General features: G+C 35.7%; 3 protein-coding genes across 3 annotated transcripts; 1 reads left to right on the top strand and 2 right to left on the bottom strand.

Moving 5' to 3' along the window:
• Positions 1-397: 397 nt before the first annotated feature.
• Positions 398-3,507, bottom strand: LOC111382439 (E3 ubiquitin-protein ligase CSU1-like). The gene is made up of 2 exons (XM_023006416.1): positions 3,074-3,507; positions 398-1,416 (listed from the first exon to the last, which is right to left on the bottom strand). The coding sequence occupies exons 1-2, from the start codon at positions 3,310-3,312 to the stop codon at positions 741-743; spliced, it is 915 nt and encodes a 304-aa protein (XP_022862184.1). The 5' UTR covers positions 3,313-3,507; the 3' UTR covers positions 398-740.
• Positions 3,508-5,829: 2,322 nt separating this feature from the next.
• LOC111382440 (universal stress protein PHOS34-like) lies at positions 5,830-16,309 on the top strand. The gene is made up of 2 exons (XM_023006417.1): positions 5,830-6,800; positions 15,828-16,309. Exons 1-2 carry the CDS (start codon positions 6,077-6,079, stop codon positions 15,845-15,847), a joined length of 744 nt encoding a protein of 247 aa, XP_022862185.1. The 5' UTR covers positions 5,830-6,076; the 3' UTR covers positions 15,848-16,309.
• A 2,171-nt stretch (positions 16,310-18,480) lies between these two features.
• On the bottom strand, positions 18,481-19,522 carry LOC111382444 (zinc finger protein CONSTANS-LIKE 2-like). The gene is made up of 2 exons (XM_023006422.1): positions 18,849-19,522; positions 18,481-18,697 (listed from the first exon to the last, which is right to left on the bottom strand). Exons 1-2 carry the CDS (start codon positions 19,287-19,289, stop codon positions 18,644-18,646), a joined length of 495 nt encoding a protein of 164 aa, XP_022862190.1. The 5' UTR covers positions 19,290-19,522; the 3' UTR covers positions 18,481-18,643.
• Between the last annotated feature and the right edge of the window lie 1,188 nt (positions 19,523-20,710).

The following is a 20,710-nucleotide window of genomic DNA, read 5'->3' as shown; positions in this document are numbered from 1 at the left end:
CACAAAAGGTTCTTGTAGTCAAAATAATGTCCTAACAGAGCGCTCAAGAATCAAATTAGTATTAAACGACTCAATTCAGAGTAATGGTATAGTTGCTGCACGGAGACAAGAAAGCCAGTTTGGAAGACATGCATACAAAGTAACAGGCTATCTGAAGACAGACTGAAATCCATTTTATAAAACCATGTCATGACTAGGCGAAACATGAAGCATAATTCCCTTTTATAAATTGTACAAATAGGTTTCCAAACCTGCCCATCCTGATTAAAAAGCCCTTCTATCATATTAGTCAAGCCACAAGTCTGAGAAATTAAATCAAACGTATCATAAGAATGGTAATTTTTGGGAACCATACAACAGCATACACGCAACAAAAATAAATAGAGCTGGCTATCCATTTAGAGTGATGATCATCACCTGTCACATAAGCATTACTCAACAAAGATTTTACATAGTTTGAATCAATATAAATACTAGCATTCAATGCCTCAAAATGGATGAGTTCTCAGCACATTTACGAGGGAAGTTTATGCAGTTGAGAAATGTAAAGTGTTTGCTGCTTTTCAGTTGGCCACATCAAACGTAAATCAAGCCCAGCAAAAGATGCATTTCAAACACTACTACATCACAGTTAAGATAATAAAACAACATAGATGCAGCTACAGATTATATGAAGCATTGATGTCAATGGAATTTAAAGAGTGATATATATGCAACTGAAAATGAATCACTCAGCAAAATCAAGTCTTCATTGCAGGTCTTACAAGCCCCAGCCCTGAACCACTTCCTAAATGCTTAAAGTCAGTTGCTTCAAGATGATCTCCATGGGCTACAAAACCAGTTCCTCCCTTTTCCAACTTGACCAGATTCCTCTCTTTGCATGGCTTGTCGCAGACTAGGCAGACCTTATCAACAGCCATGAATTTCTCGGCGCATTTCTTGCAAAAAACATGACCACAAGAACTCAAGGCCACAAGTGACAGCGTGTTTGTAAGTGTGACCTTGCAGCTGGGACAGATGTAGCTCTTATCAAGAGAACTAGATTTCTTTTGTACGCTGGCATCTTCTGTGAAGTAGATAGGGAAAAGCGTCTTCATTCTGAGTTTTTCCTTTCCTTCTGGACAGATTGTGTCAGTCAATGGGACCTCTACTTTTGCAGGAGCTTCTGGAGTTGCAGACGGCAGCCAAAATGCTTTCATTGTGCGGAGTGCTTCCTCTTCATATGATGTGGCCTTCACACTGTTAGCCCCATGGAAACCATTTTTGTCCCTGTTGAAGTTCTTATCATTGTACTGCGGTACTGCCCCATGGTTCTGTTGATCAAATGCATCGAGATCTCGGGCTTTCTGCAACATCAACTTCTCTTCTTCCTCTTCTTTTTCCTGCTTCTGCTGACCAGCATGGGCCGCTATCTTTCTGCACTTTAGTACAACATCTAGATAAATAGATAAACTAAAAGACGTAATGTTAATAGAAATATCACTTGAAGTGTCCCACCAGAACGCAGCTGAAAAAGAGGAAATATGATTTACAAGTAGCTCTCCCAAATTTATTTCTCCGGTAACTTGTAAAACAAGTGGCACAAACTGCAAAGACAATAAATTCATTTGGACATACTATTTAGCTACTAGTTCAACCAAGCTGCCACATATCATGTACAAGGGGAACAATGGCTACAGAATCTAAAGTTATTTCAAGTAAGATATGAAATAATTGTAAGTTCTATCATACACCCTGTGAAAACGTGCAAATAAAGTCATTTAAAGTCTTCCACCTGAACGCAGGTGAAAAAGAGGAAATATGATTTACAAGTAGCTCTCCCAAATTTATTTCTCCAGTAACTTGTAAAACAAGTGGCACAAACTGCAAAGACAGTAAATTCATTTCAACATAGTATTTAGCTACTAGATTCACCAAGCTGCCACATATCATGTGGAAGGGGAACTATGACTACAGAATCGAAAGTTATTTCAAGTAAGATCTGAAATAATTGTAAGTTCTATCATACAGCACATGAAAACGTGCAAATAAAGCATCCAAGATAAAGTTTTCTCTCTTAAGAAATACAATGCTATTCAGGACCATTCGAAAACATTTTCCCTTAATTAAAAAACGATAAGAAAAACTAAACTTGAGATACCAACAGAGTTTTTAGGTCTAATGACAGTTGGACCATAATTAGTTAAGTCCTTGCATAGAATGTCAAAAGGTTACTTGGGTATGGACCTACTCTTTGCATATTATGCACGGAACAGCATACGATAATGTGGTTGCATCCATTGCATTCTCCACTAACCATTTAACGATGTCTTACAGCACAACGTGCTTTGTTGTATCTACTAGGTAACTCAAAAACAGAACATACAAAGTGCCATCATTTCAGTTAGAAAGGGAAGTTTTTTCACTGTTATATTAGGACCCTGTTTGTTTCCCTTTTTTTTTTTTTTAATAAGAATGCATTTTGAAATAGTTAATTGATGAAGAACGCGCGGTTAAGAATTAAGAAATTTTTTTAGTTTTGCGTGTAATATTATTTTATTGAAGAATGTGTGTTTGAAAAAAAGAGGGAGAAAATGTATTTTGAGAAAAATGGGTATCAAACAAGGGCTAGAAATGCTAACTGGCACCATCCAGTTTCTGTGCTACTTCGTTCAATTCACTCTTCCTAAGACATTTCCCGATTAATGAAAAGAATCAGAGTCTGCTCTCAACTGAAAGAGTTCCAATTCCAAAACCCCACATTCAATTAAGCTTCTAAGACCTCTTAAACTCAATACATCCAGGAGTTCACAAAACCCATCACATTTCTTCACATAGACCTTTCCCAGTTAGTCTCGATACATAATCAAAAAATCCAAGACCAAATTAAATGAATCATTTAATCAACAGAACCACTGGTTTTTCTTGACCAATTTATAAGTTCATGTGGATATAAAATCCTTATGCTTCGCGTAATAACTAAATTGATATGAAAATTTGACAGCAGAAGTTACGCCAAAAAAAAAATAAAAAATAATAAATAATAAATCGAAAAATCAAAACTACACGAGATAAAAATAAAAACAACCAGGACCTTTGAATGTCTTTCTTTTGGGCCAAAAGACATTCGAAAATGCATTCTTTGCAAAAGACGTGGCCTTTCTGGCAAGACAAGGGATCAATAAATGGCTTCAAGCACAGACTGCAAGCATCGAATGGTTTTATCGAGTCCTTGCCGAGTCTTTCTTTCTGGGTACCATACCCGAGCTTCTTCTTCTCATCGTACGTAAAGAAAGCTAAATCGTTGTTGTTCTTCGAGTGTCTTTGAGGCATATTTTGGAAGAAATATTAACAATCAAGAAAGACAGGATTTGATTGGGAAATTTAGGGATCGTAGAAACCCTAGGATTTTATTCGATTTTTCCACGGCTCGTGTTGGATTGATAATTTCACAGGCGGTGACCTACTGTGAGTAATATGTATACGTGTCTCTTGAAATGGATAGAACTTTCCTTTTCTGACTGGAATTTTTGGTCAGAGAGAGCGTTTTCATCTACAGGGACGTCCGTGAAATCGATTCGTTTAGGCACCGACACCTGTTCTCTAGTTTAAAAATCCAACTTTACCCTTATCATTTAAAGAAAATAAATCGTTGAGAGAATGGGATAAAAGAGGAAAAATACAAAAAGAAGGATTTATAGCATCGATATCTTGAATTGCCTCTTTGGATAGTCAGAGAGAATTCCTTCATTTGTCTTTTCTTTTTGTCTCATTGTCTCGTTCTCTTTCCCATTCACACCAAAAAGTATTACATTCGAGTAAACTCTTCTTCGAACTTGCATGCTATTCCTATATTCTTTATTTCCCTGCTCATTGACCATTGTTCTATGTTTACCAACTACATTTATCTCAACATCAAGGAATGCAAAGCTTCTATATTGATTTCTTTCTACGCCTTTATAAATGGGAAAATCCTCCAATTAAAATGAGTCAAATGGCAAATGTTGAGTGAAATTATATATTATAGATTTTTTTTTAAACATCAAATATTGCATATTATTAATGATTGTCTTCGTGAACTGCATGATATAGAGAAATGAATTTACTCTAAACTATCAAATATAGTTTTTGTAGATAAAGATGTTAGTTTATGGGCAACCCCATCACTTATATGAAGCGAAGCTATAAGTCTTATACAATGACTTTGAAGCGAAGCAATCTCTAAAATAATTAAAGCATTTGACGCGGGCAATCTTTTGGAGATTGACCTACAATGCTTCGTGCTAAAAAATCTCATTAACGATTTCCTTCACACGTGTGAACAAGAAGGACTCTAGTATTATTGCCTCTTCATCCTCATGTGAAAGGTGCCCAAACAACTTGGCTCACAGCACAATGTGTTAATCACCATAAACAGATTGATTGATGCATTGATTTGTTATGCTTTCATCTATAATACACAAATAATCTTATGAATGTGAACCCTGCTACATTACCCCTTGGCATTACCAAGGTCTATGTGGCCCTAGTAAAAGGGTTTAACCTTATTGGTTTTGTATTATGTATATAAAAGTTTCAATATCTTTAAAAGTTAATTCGAAAAATTGTTCCATCGTTGAACACTTTTTTCAAATTAAAACTATGAAAACAAGCAAATAACTTAATTGAAAATTGAGTTTATTCATGACACATACTTGACGGTCTGGTAGATAAATAGAGAATAATTCTACACCTGATTCATGTTTTTGAGTTGTTTATAAATATTCAAGTCATTTTTTATTAAGATATTTTGAGAAATACACAGTGACGGAGCTACATAGAAGCCAGTGTAAGCATCAACTTGTACTAGACTTTGGGCTTGATACGGAAAAGTCCAATCTACTTGCTCTGGAACAAGGCTTAAGTAGGAGTAGTTTTATGTTGTCGACGATGAAACTTGCGGTAGCTACAAACGAAGAAGAGAAGGAAAAAAGGGAAAAAGCAAAGGCAACGACCATTACTTGAATTCAAGCCAAGCTTGAAGCAAAGAAAGGCCAGGACAAGGGAAAGGACAAATCTAAATAGGCTGTTTAGATAATTTCCCGATGTTTAAACTTTGAAGACATAATTTTGGAGGAAGTTATTTATATATTACAATCCAATAATTTAGAACATTGTTCAAAAAAGACCAAATCTTAACGAGTCAATTTAATACCAGACTTGTATTCAAATATTAACAACGTGTCCATATATTACCATTTCCGTAAGTTCTTCCATAGTCAGTTGAGGGTGGATGGTGTGAGGAAGAGATTATATACAAATGTGTATACGCATATGTATGTGTATATAAATTTATTAAATTGGAAGAAAACAATACTCTGATTGGATAAAAAATGTCCTTTTTAATTTTAAATGATCTAGTGGGGTTTAACTCTAGTCAAATCCTTACACCTCTACAATCAGAGTTCATATTTGGATTAATCCAAAAATATCATTTCCCATTTCATCCCAATCTCGATCCTTAAAACCTTTTGGAGTATTCATTTCCATCTTTATATGAATATTGCATCAAAGTTATAATAGTTTTGTAATTTAAAAAATCTTATTGTAGTTTTTTAAAATCTCATATTTCCTCGTGCATCGGGATTTCTCAAGATCATGTGAAGCTCTTTTCATTCTAAGATTAATTTTGGCAAAAAAAATCACTGTAACCGATATCTAAGACTATGTCCATACTGGACAAAATCCTCGACTCTGCCCCTTAATACATATGTATAGTCCATTTATCATTCACTCATTTTTCTTTGTTTATTATTTAAAATAAACTTCGCTCAAACATGCCCATTACTAAAGAATAGGAGAATTTCAGTGCACCCGGCACCACCCAAGACATACCCATCCTAACCTTATTCAATATTCCCGTCTCCACCGCACCCCCGTGAAACCAACAGTCCCAGAACACGATTACGACAGCAGTCCAACAAATACGAAAGTTCACACTCAACTATCAAATCTTCTATTCCTCAGTGAAAAGCAATTATACTCTTCAAATCCTCACAACCCACTTTATTCTTGAAAAATTAAACAAATAATATCATACACAATTGAATTTCACTGCATGGCATCACCCAAGAAACCGCCGGCAGAAACCGAACGCGTACCGTCTGCGACCCTACATCAACCAGCTTCGCCACGCTTTCCTTCCGGGACACCCATCTCTGGGGCCAATCGCAAGATCGCGATCGCCGTCGATCTTAGCGACGAGAGTGCCTTTGCCGTCAAGTGGGCCGTTCAGAATTATCTCCGTCCCGGGGACTCAGTTTTTCTCCTTCACGTTCGAGCCACATCCGTCCTGTATGGTGCCGATTGGGGTGCCATTGATCTTTCTGTCGACATCACCACAGCCATGGATGAAAAGTCCCAGCAGAAACTGGAGGATGAGTTCGATAATTTTACTACCTCTAAGGCGAATGATTTGGTGCAGCCGCTGGTGGAGGCCAATATTCCGTTCAAGATTCACATAGTGAAGGACCACGACATGAAGGAAAGGCTTTGCCTGGAGGTGGAGAGGTTGGGACTGAGTGCAGTGATCATGGGGAGCCGGGGTTTTGGGGCAACCAGGAGGCACACCAAAGGGATGCTTGGGAGCGTCAGTGATTACTGTGTGAATCATTGCGTATGCCCTGTGGTCGTGGTGAGGTCTCCGGACGAGAAAGATGGAGGCTCTGCTAATACTGGTAGTGACAGTGAGGGTTCGACTAAGGCAAGAAAGGATGTTGAGGGGCTTCATCCAGTGCCAGAGGAGGAGCCCGTGTATCATGATGCTTTGGACAAGACTAGCGGTATGACTTGATAATGCATATCAGTCTATAAGCATTAGCTTCAAATATGATTTGTTTTTTGTTTGTTTCGAATTTATGGAATGGAATTGAGAGCTTGTTGGTCTTGTGATGATGAATATAGATTTTATAACTTTGTCTTTTAATATTGCACTAAATAAGAGATGGAGGGAAGGAGATAAGAGAGGACAAAATAAGTTTGAAGAGTGGTTTTATGATAGTTAACTGTTGATTTATTGAAAGTTTGTGTCTATAGTTTAAAAAGGATTTCTCCTGCTGGAGTTCATAAGTGGATTGAGAGATTGGTTTTCATGGAAAATTGGATGACTTGGATTTTGATGGAAGTGGGAGTTAAGTCGTTCATTTATTTGATTTTCTTTCTCAATATCATCTTTTGTCTGTACTTACTTGAGACCATGTCCATGCCCGATATGCCAAGAAGTGTTAGAAAAATAAATACAATCTATATTTTTTATCTGGGCAAAATTTACATGTGCATCTGTTACTGTTATAGAATATAATTTCTGTGGCATGTTATTTAAAATCCCCAGGTCGGTATGTCTAGGGTTCTTTTGCAATGATTATTGCTTCCTTATTCAATTGGATCTTTTCTTTCCCTGAGTAAAATGCACTGCATTGACATAGATTTTAGGAAGCTTCCCTGAATGCTCAATGAAGTTGTGTTAACATGTTCAAGTTAAGGAATTAGGATCTAAATAGTTAAGTTTTTTTTATCTCTTAGCTTCTGGATAAATTGGATCACTGAGCATTAAGTGCATTGGTAGTTTTGTATCGTGGTTAGTTTCAAAATTCAGTGCTCATTTAATTATGCAGCTGGCAACTGTTTCTGTAACTTCCAGATTAGGTTTCTTTGAAATGCATGCTGGCCTTAGGTAGCCTTCTCTATTCAAACTGCATATGGTGACATGACCTTTACATTTGACTATGTTATTCTGATAGGGTAGTCTACCTCCTCCCATTTGTTAAAAGATATATCTAATACCTCTAGCATTCATTGACCTTTTCACATAAGGTGATCTCCCACTATGATGCCATTCATAAACAGTTCTGTAATTGTTGGCCCGGCGAATGGTTTTTTATCATTGCTTTTTCCCTGGGTAAAAATAGAATTTTGGTGTAATTTTAGTAGTGATTCATGATTTAATTGTTACTTTTTTATTTTCTCTCGCAAAAACTTCATTTATGCTATTGTCACTCCTGGTTCTAATTTTGAATTAAAAAGAATATTTGTGTAAGTTTACTATCCAAGTAAAACTTTATAACATTTTATTATATAAATTCTTATATGTATTTAAATGGAAAGTCACTAATATTCTAATTGTTCACAATTTTTAGTAGACATTGGAGTTGACATTTTCATTCTGGAAGGCTATATCTTATTTGAATTCATTCAAATGATTATCTAGTACCCCTAGAAATGTGCGCCAGATCTTTGCAACTCATGTCTGAGTTTGTGAACTACCTTTTGGCTGGTTGAATCGTTAGTGCTTGTATCGAACAATTTAATGTGCAGATAAGCAATAGATCTGTTTCTTTTGTTGGGCAAATTGTGGAGATTCTCATCTATTTTTTCTTCCATGATCTGTTTTGCCCATCTCATTTGTTTGCTGGAGAATTTCTGCATCCATATAGAAGTAAAAAATTGCTCCCTGAATGATGGACCACTCTCACGTGGAATCTTTTAGCAACCTATGATGGAATATAATTACTTAACCCAGAAAGAATATTTGATAGCAGCAATAATAAAAATAACACTGAAAATGATGATAAAGTTTGCTCACCTTGAATATGACTGGTGATCGAGTTTTGCAACCCTCAGAGAAAAATTAATGCTTACTGAAGAAGATGAACAATATGTTTAGCATTGTGTAAAAATTACTTGAAGGGGAAGATCACTATTACATGAATTATAATGGAAAAAAGATATGACTGGACTAATGAAGGAGATGACCTAGTAGGAGAAAATTGGAAGAGAAGGAGATGTATGTAACCGAGATTGTCAGATTTTTCCGACTTGAGTGGAACCAAAACTTAAGGTGGCTGTTTCTGTGGAAAATGCTAGATGGACATTGCATGGTTATTTATTTATTATTATTATTTTGTATGGGATCTTGATGTAGGATAATCCTATTACAAATAACAGAAAATGGATATGTTAGAAAATGCTGTCGACAAAAAATTGTAAATTTTAACTGCTATGAATATTAGTCGCTTCAATGAGTTCAGGTATCACGGATCGCAAGTTTGGCCCTTGGGATTTCATGTCTCATGGTAGATTCTCCTCATGCTTAGGCTAGCAAGCTCGAAATTACTGGTAGACATGCATCCGTATAAAGAGGATACTAGATAATACTCGCACATGTTCACATAGACCATGTGCTTTGCTATTAGCGACCTTGTTGTGTCATATGGGGAGAGGACCACTCTCGATGCATGATATTCTCCCATTTGAAGTCTCTTACACCCACGTATTGAAAAGTGATCTTCGCATAAACACGCATTCCTCTCCATGGTAGCACCATCCCCTCAGGGACGGGTATCCCGTATCCACACAGTACTTCCTTGCACATTTGCCGGTAGTAACTCCGTATTGCCTCTGACACCAACCTCCACCATATGTTCCACAAGTATTATTTCTTCGTATGGATAGCCTTTGTCGCAGTGCCACGCACATGTCGAAGCAATGACACAATCTCCATCATCGTGCTCTGCAATGTGCTCTTCATGAAATGAAACAAACTTGCCAAAGCACATAGGCCTATTCGCACAACTCCTGCCTTTCTTATCCACCATCCCCAAAGCTGTCTTCATCAATTCCACTTGCTTGTCGACTCGGTCCGTGATCCAAAATCATTTTTCAAGAACCCACATCAATGATCTCCCGCAACCAACAATGCACATTTGAGCAGTCCCTCTCTAATACCAACTATCGTAGGCTGTAAGTCTGGTCCTCGAGGTTCCACACCTCATGGTAGCCTTCTCCTCATGCTTAAGCCAATAAATTTGAAACAATTGGCACACATGCACGCTTATACGTATGATGCTAGACAATACATGCATATGATCACATCATTAGTGCACTATTTGATAAAATAGGCCATACGCCTAGCTGTTGGCGACCTTGCCATGTCGTATTGGGAGAGAAGCACTCTTAGTGTGTGACACTAGGACACAACAATAGGTGGCTAGATATTTTTTCTCGAGTCCCAACTAGGTTCTAGTCCTTACAATTACCGGGCAAAAATTTTAAAGTATTTTCCTCTTGATTAATTTTCTCTTCTTCAACAAACTTGATGACAAGTTTTTGTCAAGTGGTGCATTGATGTAGGAAAATCCTATTACAAGATATTAATTATTTATTGTTGTATTAGGATTTTATTTCTGGATTAGATCAGGGTTTTTCGTTCTTTTGATTATCTTTTTGACTACTTATTTTGTAGGTCTTAATTACTTATTTACTTAAGCTATTAGGATTAAGATATTAATTTGCCCATATAGACATAGGCTTTGTACATTTTTTCAATAACCAATTCATTATATCAAATTATTCTCCTTAAATTTTCGAGTTTTTCAACTTTCTCCTTGAATCAATTTTGCTTCCGCACCAGGACTTGTGTTCTGAAATTTGTGCTTGTTATTGACTTGACTCCGTTGGGAAGTTTGAAGTATAAAGTGACTGCCGTATGTGATTATTAAATATATACGTGGTTTTCTTTTAATTATTTTTAACAGATTCTGACTTACATGAGTTCTTAACCCTAACAAAATGACTTTTCCGAAGTTAATTGCTGAAAAGTTATATGCTTTACAGCTTGATTTTGTCCGTATAACTTGAAAATAGGTCAACAAAACTAATATTGCCGTATGTCAGTTATGTTTGGCAAAACTTATATGAAGGTGGCTGTACATGATATTATATGATGCATGTTTGCTACTAGATTTATATGATAAAAGATTATATCCAGTGTTTAGAAAATCTTCAACAATTATTTATGATTAAATATTTACTCCAATTATAGGATTGAACATGAACTGTAATCTTGTTATATGTAACTAGCACTAGAACAAAGGTAATGTGTGGGTGCTGTTTTAAAGAATGTTAGGAAATAAGAAAAAATTTGGAATAATCGTATCCGAAACAAGTTTACTGTAGTTGCTTTAGACATAGATACTTGTTGCAGCATACTTAACTGGTGACCTGATGTAACAAAATTGAAGTAGCATAACATAGCGCATTTGTCATTAAGTCTACTGCACTGTCAAAATATGAGTATGAAACGAAATATCTTACATGTGGACAGACAACTGCCATATACATGAGAGTGGAATGAGACTAAATATGTTCTGCAGGCCTATGGTGAAACTAGAGCTAAATCATTTTAGCTGAATTTTTTCTTTTGCTTTGATGTTGGGCATGATCCCACTGAAGGGAGGTTGATGGACGTGAGATCATGTTCTACTCCTCTTTCTATTAAATGTTATAATATTATTGATATAAATGCTATAGTATTTGATTTAGAAGCCGCTTCATCTTCAGGAACATTAATAAGAACATTCTATTTGGTTTAGAAGCAATTTCATCTTCAGGAGCATTAATAAAAGCATTCTTAAAGAATGCTACAGAGGTGGTCTCTTCTGAAACAGAAGATTATTTATGAAACTGGCACCTACCTAGTGTCAGTAAGAATGTAGTTTATCAGACTTCTACTTTTAATCTGAAATCTAAAGGAGTTACAAAAACATTGAACAAACAGTATCTGTTATACAGGATTAAGAAACTCTTAGGTTATATGATCCTGGAATAGTTAATTAAAAGGATAATATAAGTTCCTTCATATAGGGTTGCCGCAAATTGCACTAAAATATTTAACTAAAGAAGGTTTAAACACCTGTACTTTGGTAGCCTAAAGGCTGCAGCATCTAATTTTTTCAGGTTCTTTACTTGGTCTAATTGAGACTAGTTTGCGCAGTGGACCAGTTAAAATTATATTTTTTTTCCCCAATTTTCTATTTTTTTAAAAAGATCAAAATATTTTAGATGTTGAATCCAAAAGTCACAAAATAAAGGCCTTAAGTAAAACATACAGCTGTTACCTACAGAGTTTACTACAAGGTCATGACTACTATGAGTACAAATGCTAAAAGAGTTAGCAATTTAGGAGCTAATAATACTATGGCTGAAAGTAATATTTATAAATCTAACATTGTTCAAACTTAAGCCATATCTTGGAAGGATGTTGACCTCCCAGATCAATGGGCTTTAGTAGGAGTAATGGAACCATCTCCAGTTGAAAATAGGAAAGTTGAACAAGTAGTTCAAATTCCTGAAGCAGAATGTTGAAGTTTATTATTTTATTTATTATTATTATTATTATTTTTAATGTGGATGAAAAGCTAGATTGAGTATAAGAATTTGAAAAGAAATCTGAAACTCATTGTAGAAGGTCTACTTCTACTTTACCAGGACTTGTGGGTACCAATTCACCTTGTCTTGGTTGGTTAAAGATGATGTTTCCACAACCAAGGTCAAGGGTTCAAGGATTGGCGCCTCCACTTCCCTTAAAAAAAAATGTTGAATATTTACCATAGTTTATCATAATGAGTAAATTTAACCAATGCTCACTGAACTTTAAACTTGGTTACTACTTGCTCACTCATCTTTCACGAGTTATTGAATACTCACTCATCTTTCCATATAGTTGCTCATCCACCACTCGTTTCTTCAAATAATTGGTGACTTTTGCCGCAACTTCCAACCACCAAGAATGTCGAATATTGATATCGTTGGAAAGCCCATGATGTTCTCTTCAATTACCACTCAAAATCTCCCTATAACTCCAAGGAATTCGATCGAAAAATTGCCTTAAAAGTCGCCCAAAAATTCTGAACATCTGCTCAGATTTTCAGATTTTTTGGGCGACTTTTAAGGCAATTTTTCAGCAACTTTTGACCATCAAAACTGTCGGATTTTGATGTCGTTGGAAAGCCGACAATGTCATATTTAATTACCACCCAAAATTTTCCCATAACTTCAAAGGATTCGGTCGGAATAAACCTATAAAGTCAGCATTTCGAACTCTGTCCAGATTTTCGCCTTTTCGAGATGCTGACTTTGTGAGTTTATTTCGATCGAATCCTTTGGAGTTATGGGGAAATTTTGGGTGGTAATTGAATAGGACATTGTGGGCTTTCCAACGGTATCAAAATCCGGCAGTTTTGATGGTTGGAAATTGCCGAAAAATTGACTTAAAAGTTGCCCAAAAAATCTGAAAATTTGGGCAGATTTTCAGAATTTTTGGGCGACAAGGCAATTTTCCGATCGAATCCCTTGGAGTTAGAAGGAGATTTTGGGTGATAATTGAAGAGGATATCGTGAGCTTTTCAACGGTATCAAAATTCGACATTCTTGGTGGTCGGAAGTTGTCGAAAAGTTGCCGCAAAAGTCGCCCAATTATTTGAAGATACGAATGGTGGATGAGTAACTATATGGAAAAATGAGTGAGTATTTAGTAACCCGTGAAAGATGAGTGAGCAAGTAGTAACCAAGTGTAAAGTTCAAATGAGCATTGGTTAAATTTACTCTTATCATAATCGACCTAATTCTCCTATTTCTCCTACTGCCTCCCAAATAAATGTCCATTAGTGCCATGCAAATAATGGAAGTAGGAATTTGTCATTGACAGAAAAGATTAAGGAAGAACTTAGGAAGGCAAATAGTGAGCCATTCGCAGAATGATTTTTCGAAAGCCACACATCTGAAGAAAAGAAAACTTTCCAAGAACAATATTATTCTTTTTTGGAAAGATACAAGGTAATTATTCCCTGTATTAAATGGTGAATTAAATTGGGTCTTTAATAGGAACAATTGAGCCCACACCCCTTGGAAACCAATGCCTTTGCTAAAGCCCAAATAGAAAGGAGGAAAGCTTTGTAAAACTTAACCGATTTAAATTCAGTTATAAAAAACAGTTAAAACTGACCAAAAAGCTTGTTTAGGAAGTGTTTATCAGCGGTTGTATTTATAGGAATGAGTGGGTCCCCCACAAAATGTGCGGATAAAATTGGTTTGATCCTTTTTTACCGTCTATAAACAGGTTTATAAACCAAATGTATACAAAGTCTTCTAAAACTAGCCTAGAAATTGGATAGAATTGAAGACAAATAATTTATCCTTGACAAAATAGATAAAAGAATCTGTTTCTAATACAACTCAAGATGTAGTAGTATTGCAAAAACCTATATTTAGACCCACCATGCCAAACTTAAGATCGTTTAAAGTTCCAAACAATGAGTTGGTTGAAGCTATGTGATGTAGAATTGATTGAAGAAATTGGGAGCAGCAGGATAGGTAAAGAAGACAGCCATGGGAGGAGGAAGGAGAGGAGGAGGAGAGAAGAGAAGAAAGGGCAGTGGAAAAGGAAGAAAACTTCTGCAACACTCCAATTCAATTCATTCTATCAAATCTCTGTCGTCCATACATAAAAGACTGCATACATATATACAATACAAAGCATAAAAGGGCTTAGGCCAGCCCAACACATCATACAAAGCCCAAAGCAAAATAAAATGCTTGGGCCAGCCCAATACATAATGCAAGCCCAAAGAAAATACTAAACTAAATAGCCCAAAGTAGATGTACTCATCACTATGACTACTAGATTGGAAAATCTAAACCTTTAACAAAAAGAAATAGGAGTAATCACAAACTGAGAGGAAGATACATCGATCAGTGATTTAGAAACTCAATTTAAAAATGAAATTGAGTCTCTTATGCAAGTCAACACTACTCATGCTCCTTATTGAGGACATAAGATTAGGAATTATTACTAGGCCTTCTTTGGTCAATGTTAGATATGAACGTGAAGCGAAAGTTAAAAGTTTCATATCATGAAGGAACAAATTAGAGGACCCATTTCTATTTATGTATTGTATTGGACCCATTAGAAACAAAATGTCCCAATTAATTCGATGACCCATGCGTTTGAGAATTTTTTTTTTAAAAATGGAAAAATGTAAAAATAATAAAAAATAGTATTTTAGTTGAATATTATTATAACCATTATATGTAATACATATATCTCTGAAAAATGCATGTAAAATTATTAGTAGATGAATTTATAAAATAAAAAATTAAAAAAAAATTATGTTTATAAGATGTGTCCACATAGTCATGTAATTTTGGATCATTTTAAGCGTATTCCATATCCTAAATTTTAGGAAAAATGATCCAATTTCTAGATATGTACTCGTATCGCACACAAGACCTAAATAAAAACAACACAATCCCTAACATTGCTTGGGTTTCTTCATTCGTCATTTTGATGACAAACCATTTCAAATATTTTCTATGCATATAGTTTATAATGCATAGGTACGGACACACGTGTCTGACATGATACGTGTCAGATACGCTGACATGCAATTTTTCAAAAAAGTATCGTCACGACACTTTGTCAACATGTTGATTAAATTCTTTAAAATTTTTCATTTATATAATATAAATTTAATTTTATAGTTGATATTAATTTTTTTGTTGAAATCTTTTAATTATGAATACTTATTTATTATTTAATAATAATTTTGATTTAAAAATATATAATGTTTTTAATAAAAATGAAAAATGCTTATGAAAGAGTGTCCGAAAAGTATCGGTATTGACTACGGCACGTGTCGGACGCGAACATACTACTCCAGTTGAAGTGTCCGTGCTGCAGAACATATAGGTACTAGAATGCTAATGCCTGGCCGGTTTTTGAGTTATTATAGAAAGAGACCATACACGAGGCCCTTGATTGGTTATCGTTAGCTTTGTATGAGTGAGGTTATGCATGGGTTGGTTAGCCACTATTTCGTTCATTATAATTCACTGACCCCAATTTTATCTGTCTTGCTAATTTTGAATGTTTTAGCCTCCATACTTAGTTGGATTTCTAATAAATGTGTTCATTCCTTTATTTACTGATCTGGGGAAAAAATACTAATTTGCTCATAAGTGTTCATATAATGCAGATGTTGATAAGGCTTCTTGAGCAAAAGGGATAGGGTGGCTGGGAGGCTCTGAGCTAGTGAAATGATCTCTCTCGATGTGGATTTGTGCCATGTGAGAAATGAAGTGTGGTAGTGTTGAGGTCTTTCTTTCTACTTACACCCAGGAACTGTATTTTCACCCTGCGAAGTTTGGATGGATCATCTTTCTTGAGTTTCTTACCTTTGTTTTAGGGCCTAAAAGGATTTGCACTGCTTTCCATATTTGCAAGTTACAGTTCAAACTTCCTTTGCAAACTTGTTCTTCCAGCTTTATTATGTCAAGTGGAAGTTATGGTAGAGCTGGATCGTTATATAAAAGGCTCCTTCATACTTTTCATTTTAGAATTGAGTGTTTTGAGTATATGTTGGAGAGTTTGAAAGTCTACTTGTGTTTTCTGATGTTTGATTTGAATGCTGATTAATACAGACTTCCCAAGGCAATACAGAATCTGAAATTGCAGTGACCTTGATGAGGGACCCAAATATTTGAGAATTGGCCGTTAAATATTTTTGTTGGTCCATCTGGGCCGAGCACTATGGGCTAATCAGGCTGGTATGTCCAGCCCCAAGCTGTCCATGGACCTGGTCAGCCTGGCCTAAATGTAGGGTTTCCCTATGGCAAACATTTTGGTTTGGAAGCCCAGTATTTTTTCTATTCCTAACATGAGAAAGAGAATACCTTGGACTTCTCTGTCTGTTTTGGGATGAACTCTGAATTTGGCACTCTAGGCTGGGGATAAAGCCAGCTAAATTTGAAAATGAGATGTGAATTTCCTTGATGGCCTCGGAGCATTTTATAAATTTTTGAAAGGCTTGATACCATTTTCAGGTTGGATAATCATTGTGATGGGTGTCACACATAAGTGAAGGTAGGAATGATCTCCCGCCCACAGTGGCTAGGAGTTTCTAATGTTTTGACATCAAATATTTTTCCTTTTGAAAAGTAAAAAAATACGATTTGTAGGTAATTGTTATCATGCTTACTGTAGGTACGAAATCAGGATTAGCTTTGGAAGCGAACATTATCCCATTATACTGACAATTAAAAAGATGTAGTTTATCAAACGATAGTTTTCTTGCTTATTGCTCATAGTTCCTAAGTTAATTTACCAATGCACTCGGTCAGTCTTAGGTATCATTTTGTAGGGTAATTTTATAATCAACTTGCCATTACAATACTATACGAGCGCGTGGCGGTGTTTGGCATCTGCATTTCATCTTATGATTCATAGTTCCAAAGTTAATTTACTGTTCAAACAGATATTAATTTATAGATAATTTGATAATAAGTGGCTAATATAATAATAATACGGTGGGATTTGTGTTAAGCACGTGGATGGGTCTGGTATCTACGTTTCTTTATTCTCTTAGAATCTGATAAAGTTAATCTAAAAGTGATCAAAGAATATTTTGGCATCTAAATTGCAATGCCTCCACAACTTGATGAAATGGCCGGTTCCATTATTTTTTTATTTGCCTATTTTTTATATAGAAAATGGGGGTTGGTAGGTGGAGAATTGCAAATTCCAAGATCTATGATTAATATAAAATTCATACCTGAATTGATGGAAAATTATAGTATATTTGTTAGGTTAAGATTGATCTAAATGCATTGGATTGATCTTATTTAAATCAAACTCATTTGAACCTCGTAATTGAGTAGTGCTTGAAAATATGAAGGATAAGATTTAAAAAATTGAAAGAATATGATGAATGGTAATGCTTTTTTTTTTTTTTTTTCCGTTAGAATTTGTGTGTAATAACTATTGTTCAAATACTGACAGACCAATTTTGTGTGTTTGGGAATTGGTTTCGTGCCCCGCTTAAAATTTTGGGCGGAGTGTGTATCATTTTTTGTGTTAGGTCAATCCTGCCGTGCATGGATACCAAGTTGGACCCTTTGGAAGGTGTTGACTTGTATGTGAAGTGAGCGTTACACATAACATAATATTGTGTTGACTTATATATACAACTTCATTCTATTTGAATTGTTCCTTCTTCAAACGGATGTCATTGGCTTAGTTATCTTTCCCGAATTTGTAACAAGTGTCTGACAATTGAGTTCTAGCTCTTTTATCCAATTTCAAGTATCTTATTGCATTATTCGATGCAAATTATCTAGAATTTCTATTTCAAATTGTTTAAACTTGATCTTAGTTAACTCTTTGATCTGCTAAGATGACTTGATTTGTCCCCTCAAATAGATTAGTATTGTACATTACCACATTGCAGTACCACCGATGTATTAGAAATGATACCTTGGGACGGATGTAATTGTAAACTCTCAGGAGAATCGATGACTGCATCTTTAGGAATTGATGCAACACCTACTTTTTGAGATATATTCTCCAAATACCTAATCAACAAGAGTCCATGTTCATGCACAATTATACATCAATTGGTAGGCCAATGCGACATTGTGGTCTAAGGGGACAACAGCATAAGAGGCCAAATTCCAGAGGTCCACAAGGAAATCTTGCATTAATGTGAAATTTTAATACGCCTGGACAGTATGTATTTTGACAGTGATTTGATTGTGTCCCTATTCAGTTATTGTATAAACATAAGGGGAGGCGGTTATTTTCAGAAATATCAACAAATGAAAAGAAAAAAAAAAATTAATTAAGGCTGAACCAAGATAATTAAATTTGGCTTCTGGCAATTTCTGATTATTTTGACTTAATGCATTTACGGTACTTTGTTACAAGAAGCTGGTAGGAGATAACAAATTAATTAAGATCAACCAGTGAAAGAGCAATAGATCCAGTCTTTTGCTGAATAATTCTTCAATATCCTTGTCATGTCCATGGGCTGATCTTTAGGGAACTCTGGTCTTCAGATCTTTCACCGGCCTAAAAAAGGATTAAAATATGCAAAATGGGAAAGATGGACAAGAACAGAGACTCTGCAGTACAAATGATGCAAAAACAAATGGCATTGATGGAAAAAGATATGAATTGTGATAAAAAAAATTCAATAGTTTGTGCAAGCAGAAAACCTTACATTTGGGGTCTGAACATCATTTGTTTCTCTGCAAAATCTACTAGATGACTCTTCCCTGCTAGAAGAACTCGAAACCAAAGGCACAACTTGATTATCACCCTCATCATCATCACTACCATCATGATCATGATCGTCATCCGGATCACCCTTGTCTTCACTGTCATTTTCCGCATCACCATCTTCAAGATCACAATCACCATTGATATTATGGTTTCTTGTATTGCTACAGGACTGACAGACAGAAACTGTGGGTGCAAGCTTGGGACCGGAGCCCGTCCATGGGGTTGAAGATTGGCAAACATGGCAGAGAAGAGTTCTAGTGTGCTTGGCTACAAGAAAGTTTGCTGTGTGGACTCTTGCATCACAATCCCAGCACAGGATTGCTTGATCCGAGTCACAGTACATTCTTGCAGCAGACTTGCATAGCTCACAATTCTTCATCTTCTTCTCAAAATATCTCTCTTAAACACATATGGATTGCGTAGTATGTTTGGGTTCTCAGTTCTATTAAATATATATATGTGTGTGTCGGTTTCCTGATATTCTGGCTGAAACCGAGGAAATAAGTAGAAGATGTGAGGAAAGGGGTGCAGGTTGCTACTTCTTATGGCTCTGTTTAGCAGCCTATCATATATACGTCGACAATGATGCTAAATGGGCTAGGCCATGGCTACATCCGGACGACTCGTTTGTACTGTCTCCTATATAATGTTGTCCGCTGAAGTCTACATGTAGCTTCAACAATCATCCCGTCTTATTTTTTTTATTTTTTATTTTTTTTTAAGGTCCACTAAATAACAGACGAGATTTTTAGGATCTCGCCTGCTCCAAAGTGGGGTTGGGTGTTTGAAACTTGCTTTTTTTTTGGATTTTTATTTATTTATTATCTTTAATGCAACCGATCTTATTCTAAACATATGAATTTCAAACTTATGTCAGATCTCCTTATCAAACTTGAGTAAGCCATCGTTGCTTTGTAAGGTTGACAGTGATACATTGTAGGTGAAGGATTTGTTTGTCGTTTATTGTAAACAAAACCGTCACAATGATTTTGATAGTTGTACACTGAGGTTGACACCCCGGTGTACCGACCCCTCACAACAAGGGGGGCCCACGATGAAACAAAAATTCGTGAACCCCCCCTGTTGTGAGGTGATCGTTAAACCCGGGTGTCAACTCCGATGTACAACTAGCATGGTCCCGTCACAATATGTATGACGTGTTAGGTCATCAATCGACTTGGACCACGGGCGATCCAACTTTACACATCTTATATTTCTAATCAGAGTAATTTTATGTGAAGCATATAATGTGGTCGACATAAAAAAACAGCTATTTTCTTATGGATTATTCCATATGTACTGAATGAGGGGTCCCAAATGGTGTCTCCATTTTCACAATGCATGCAGGCTCCGCATGAATTTAAAAATGACATCATCTGGTCCCCACGCCTATTGTGAGACGTGACTAGTAGGTAAAAGATTGGATAAAAAAAATTGGTACATATAGTATTATCATTTTCTTATATACTTTTTATTGACAAAATTGCATTGGAAGCTCAACCTCTTTGTTGTATAAATAGGAACAATATTGCAAAGAGAATGAAGAGATGCTGTCTACAATAAGGAAAAAGTCACAAGTACAAGATAATGTTGATAAAATTTATACCAAAATTAACGTGGGGCGCATGATTGGCCTCTCTCTTCATCTTCCAATGATTATATGCCATGTGTTATCTGTACTTATAACATGATTGCTATAATAAACCATTAATCTAATGACTAATAATAATAATGAATCCCATAACTATCAGTCTTTTTGTTATGTTCCCAATTCCATGTACAAATAAATTTTCAGTTGGT

Source organism: Olea europaea, unplaced genomic scaffold (genome assembly GCF_002742605.1).
Source record: "Olea europaea var. sylvestris unplaced genomic scaffold, O_europaea_v1 scaffold2500, whole genome shotgun sequence".
Lineage (NCBI taxonomy): Eukaryota > Viridiplantae > Streptophyta > Magnoliopsida > Lamiales > Oleaceae > Olea > Olea europaea.
The sequence above is the reverse complement of the archived record's forward strand: the minus strand, read 5'-3'. Positions and strand labels throughout refer to the sequence as shown.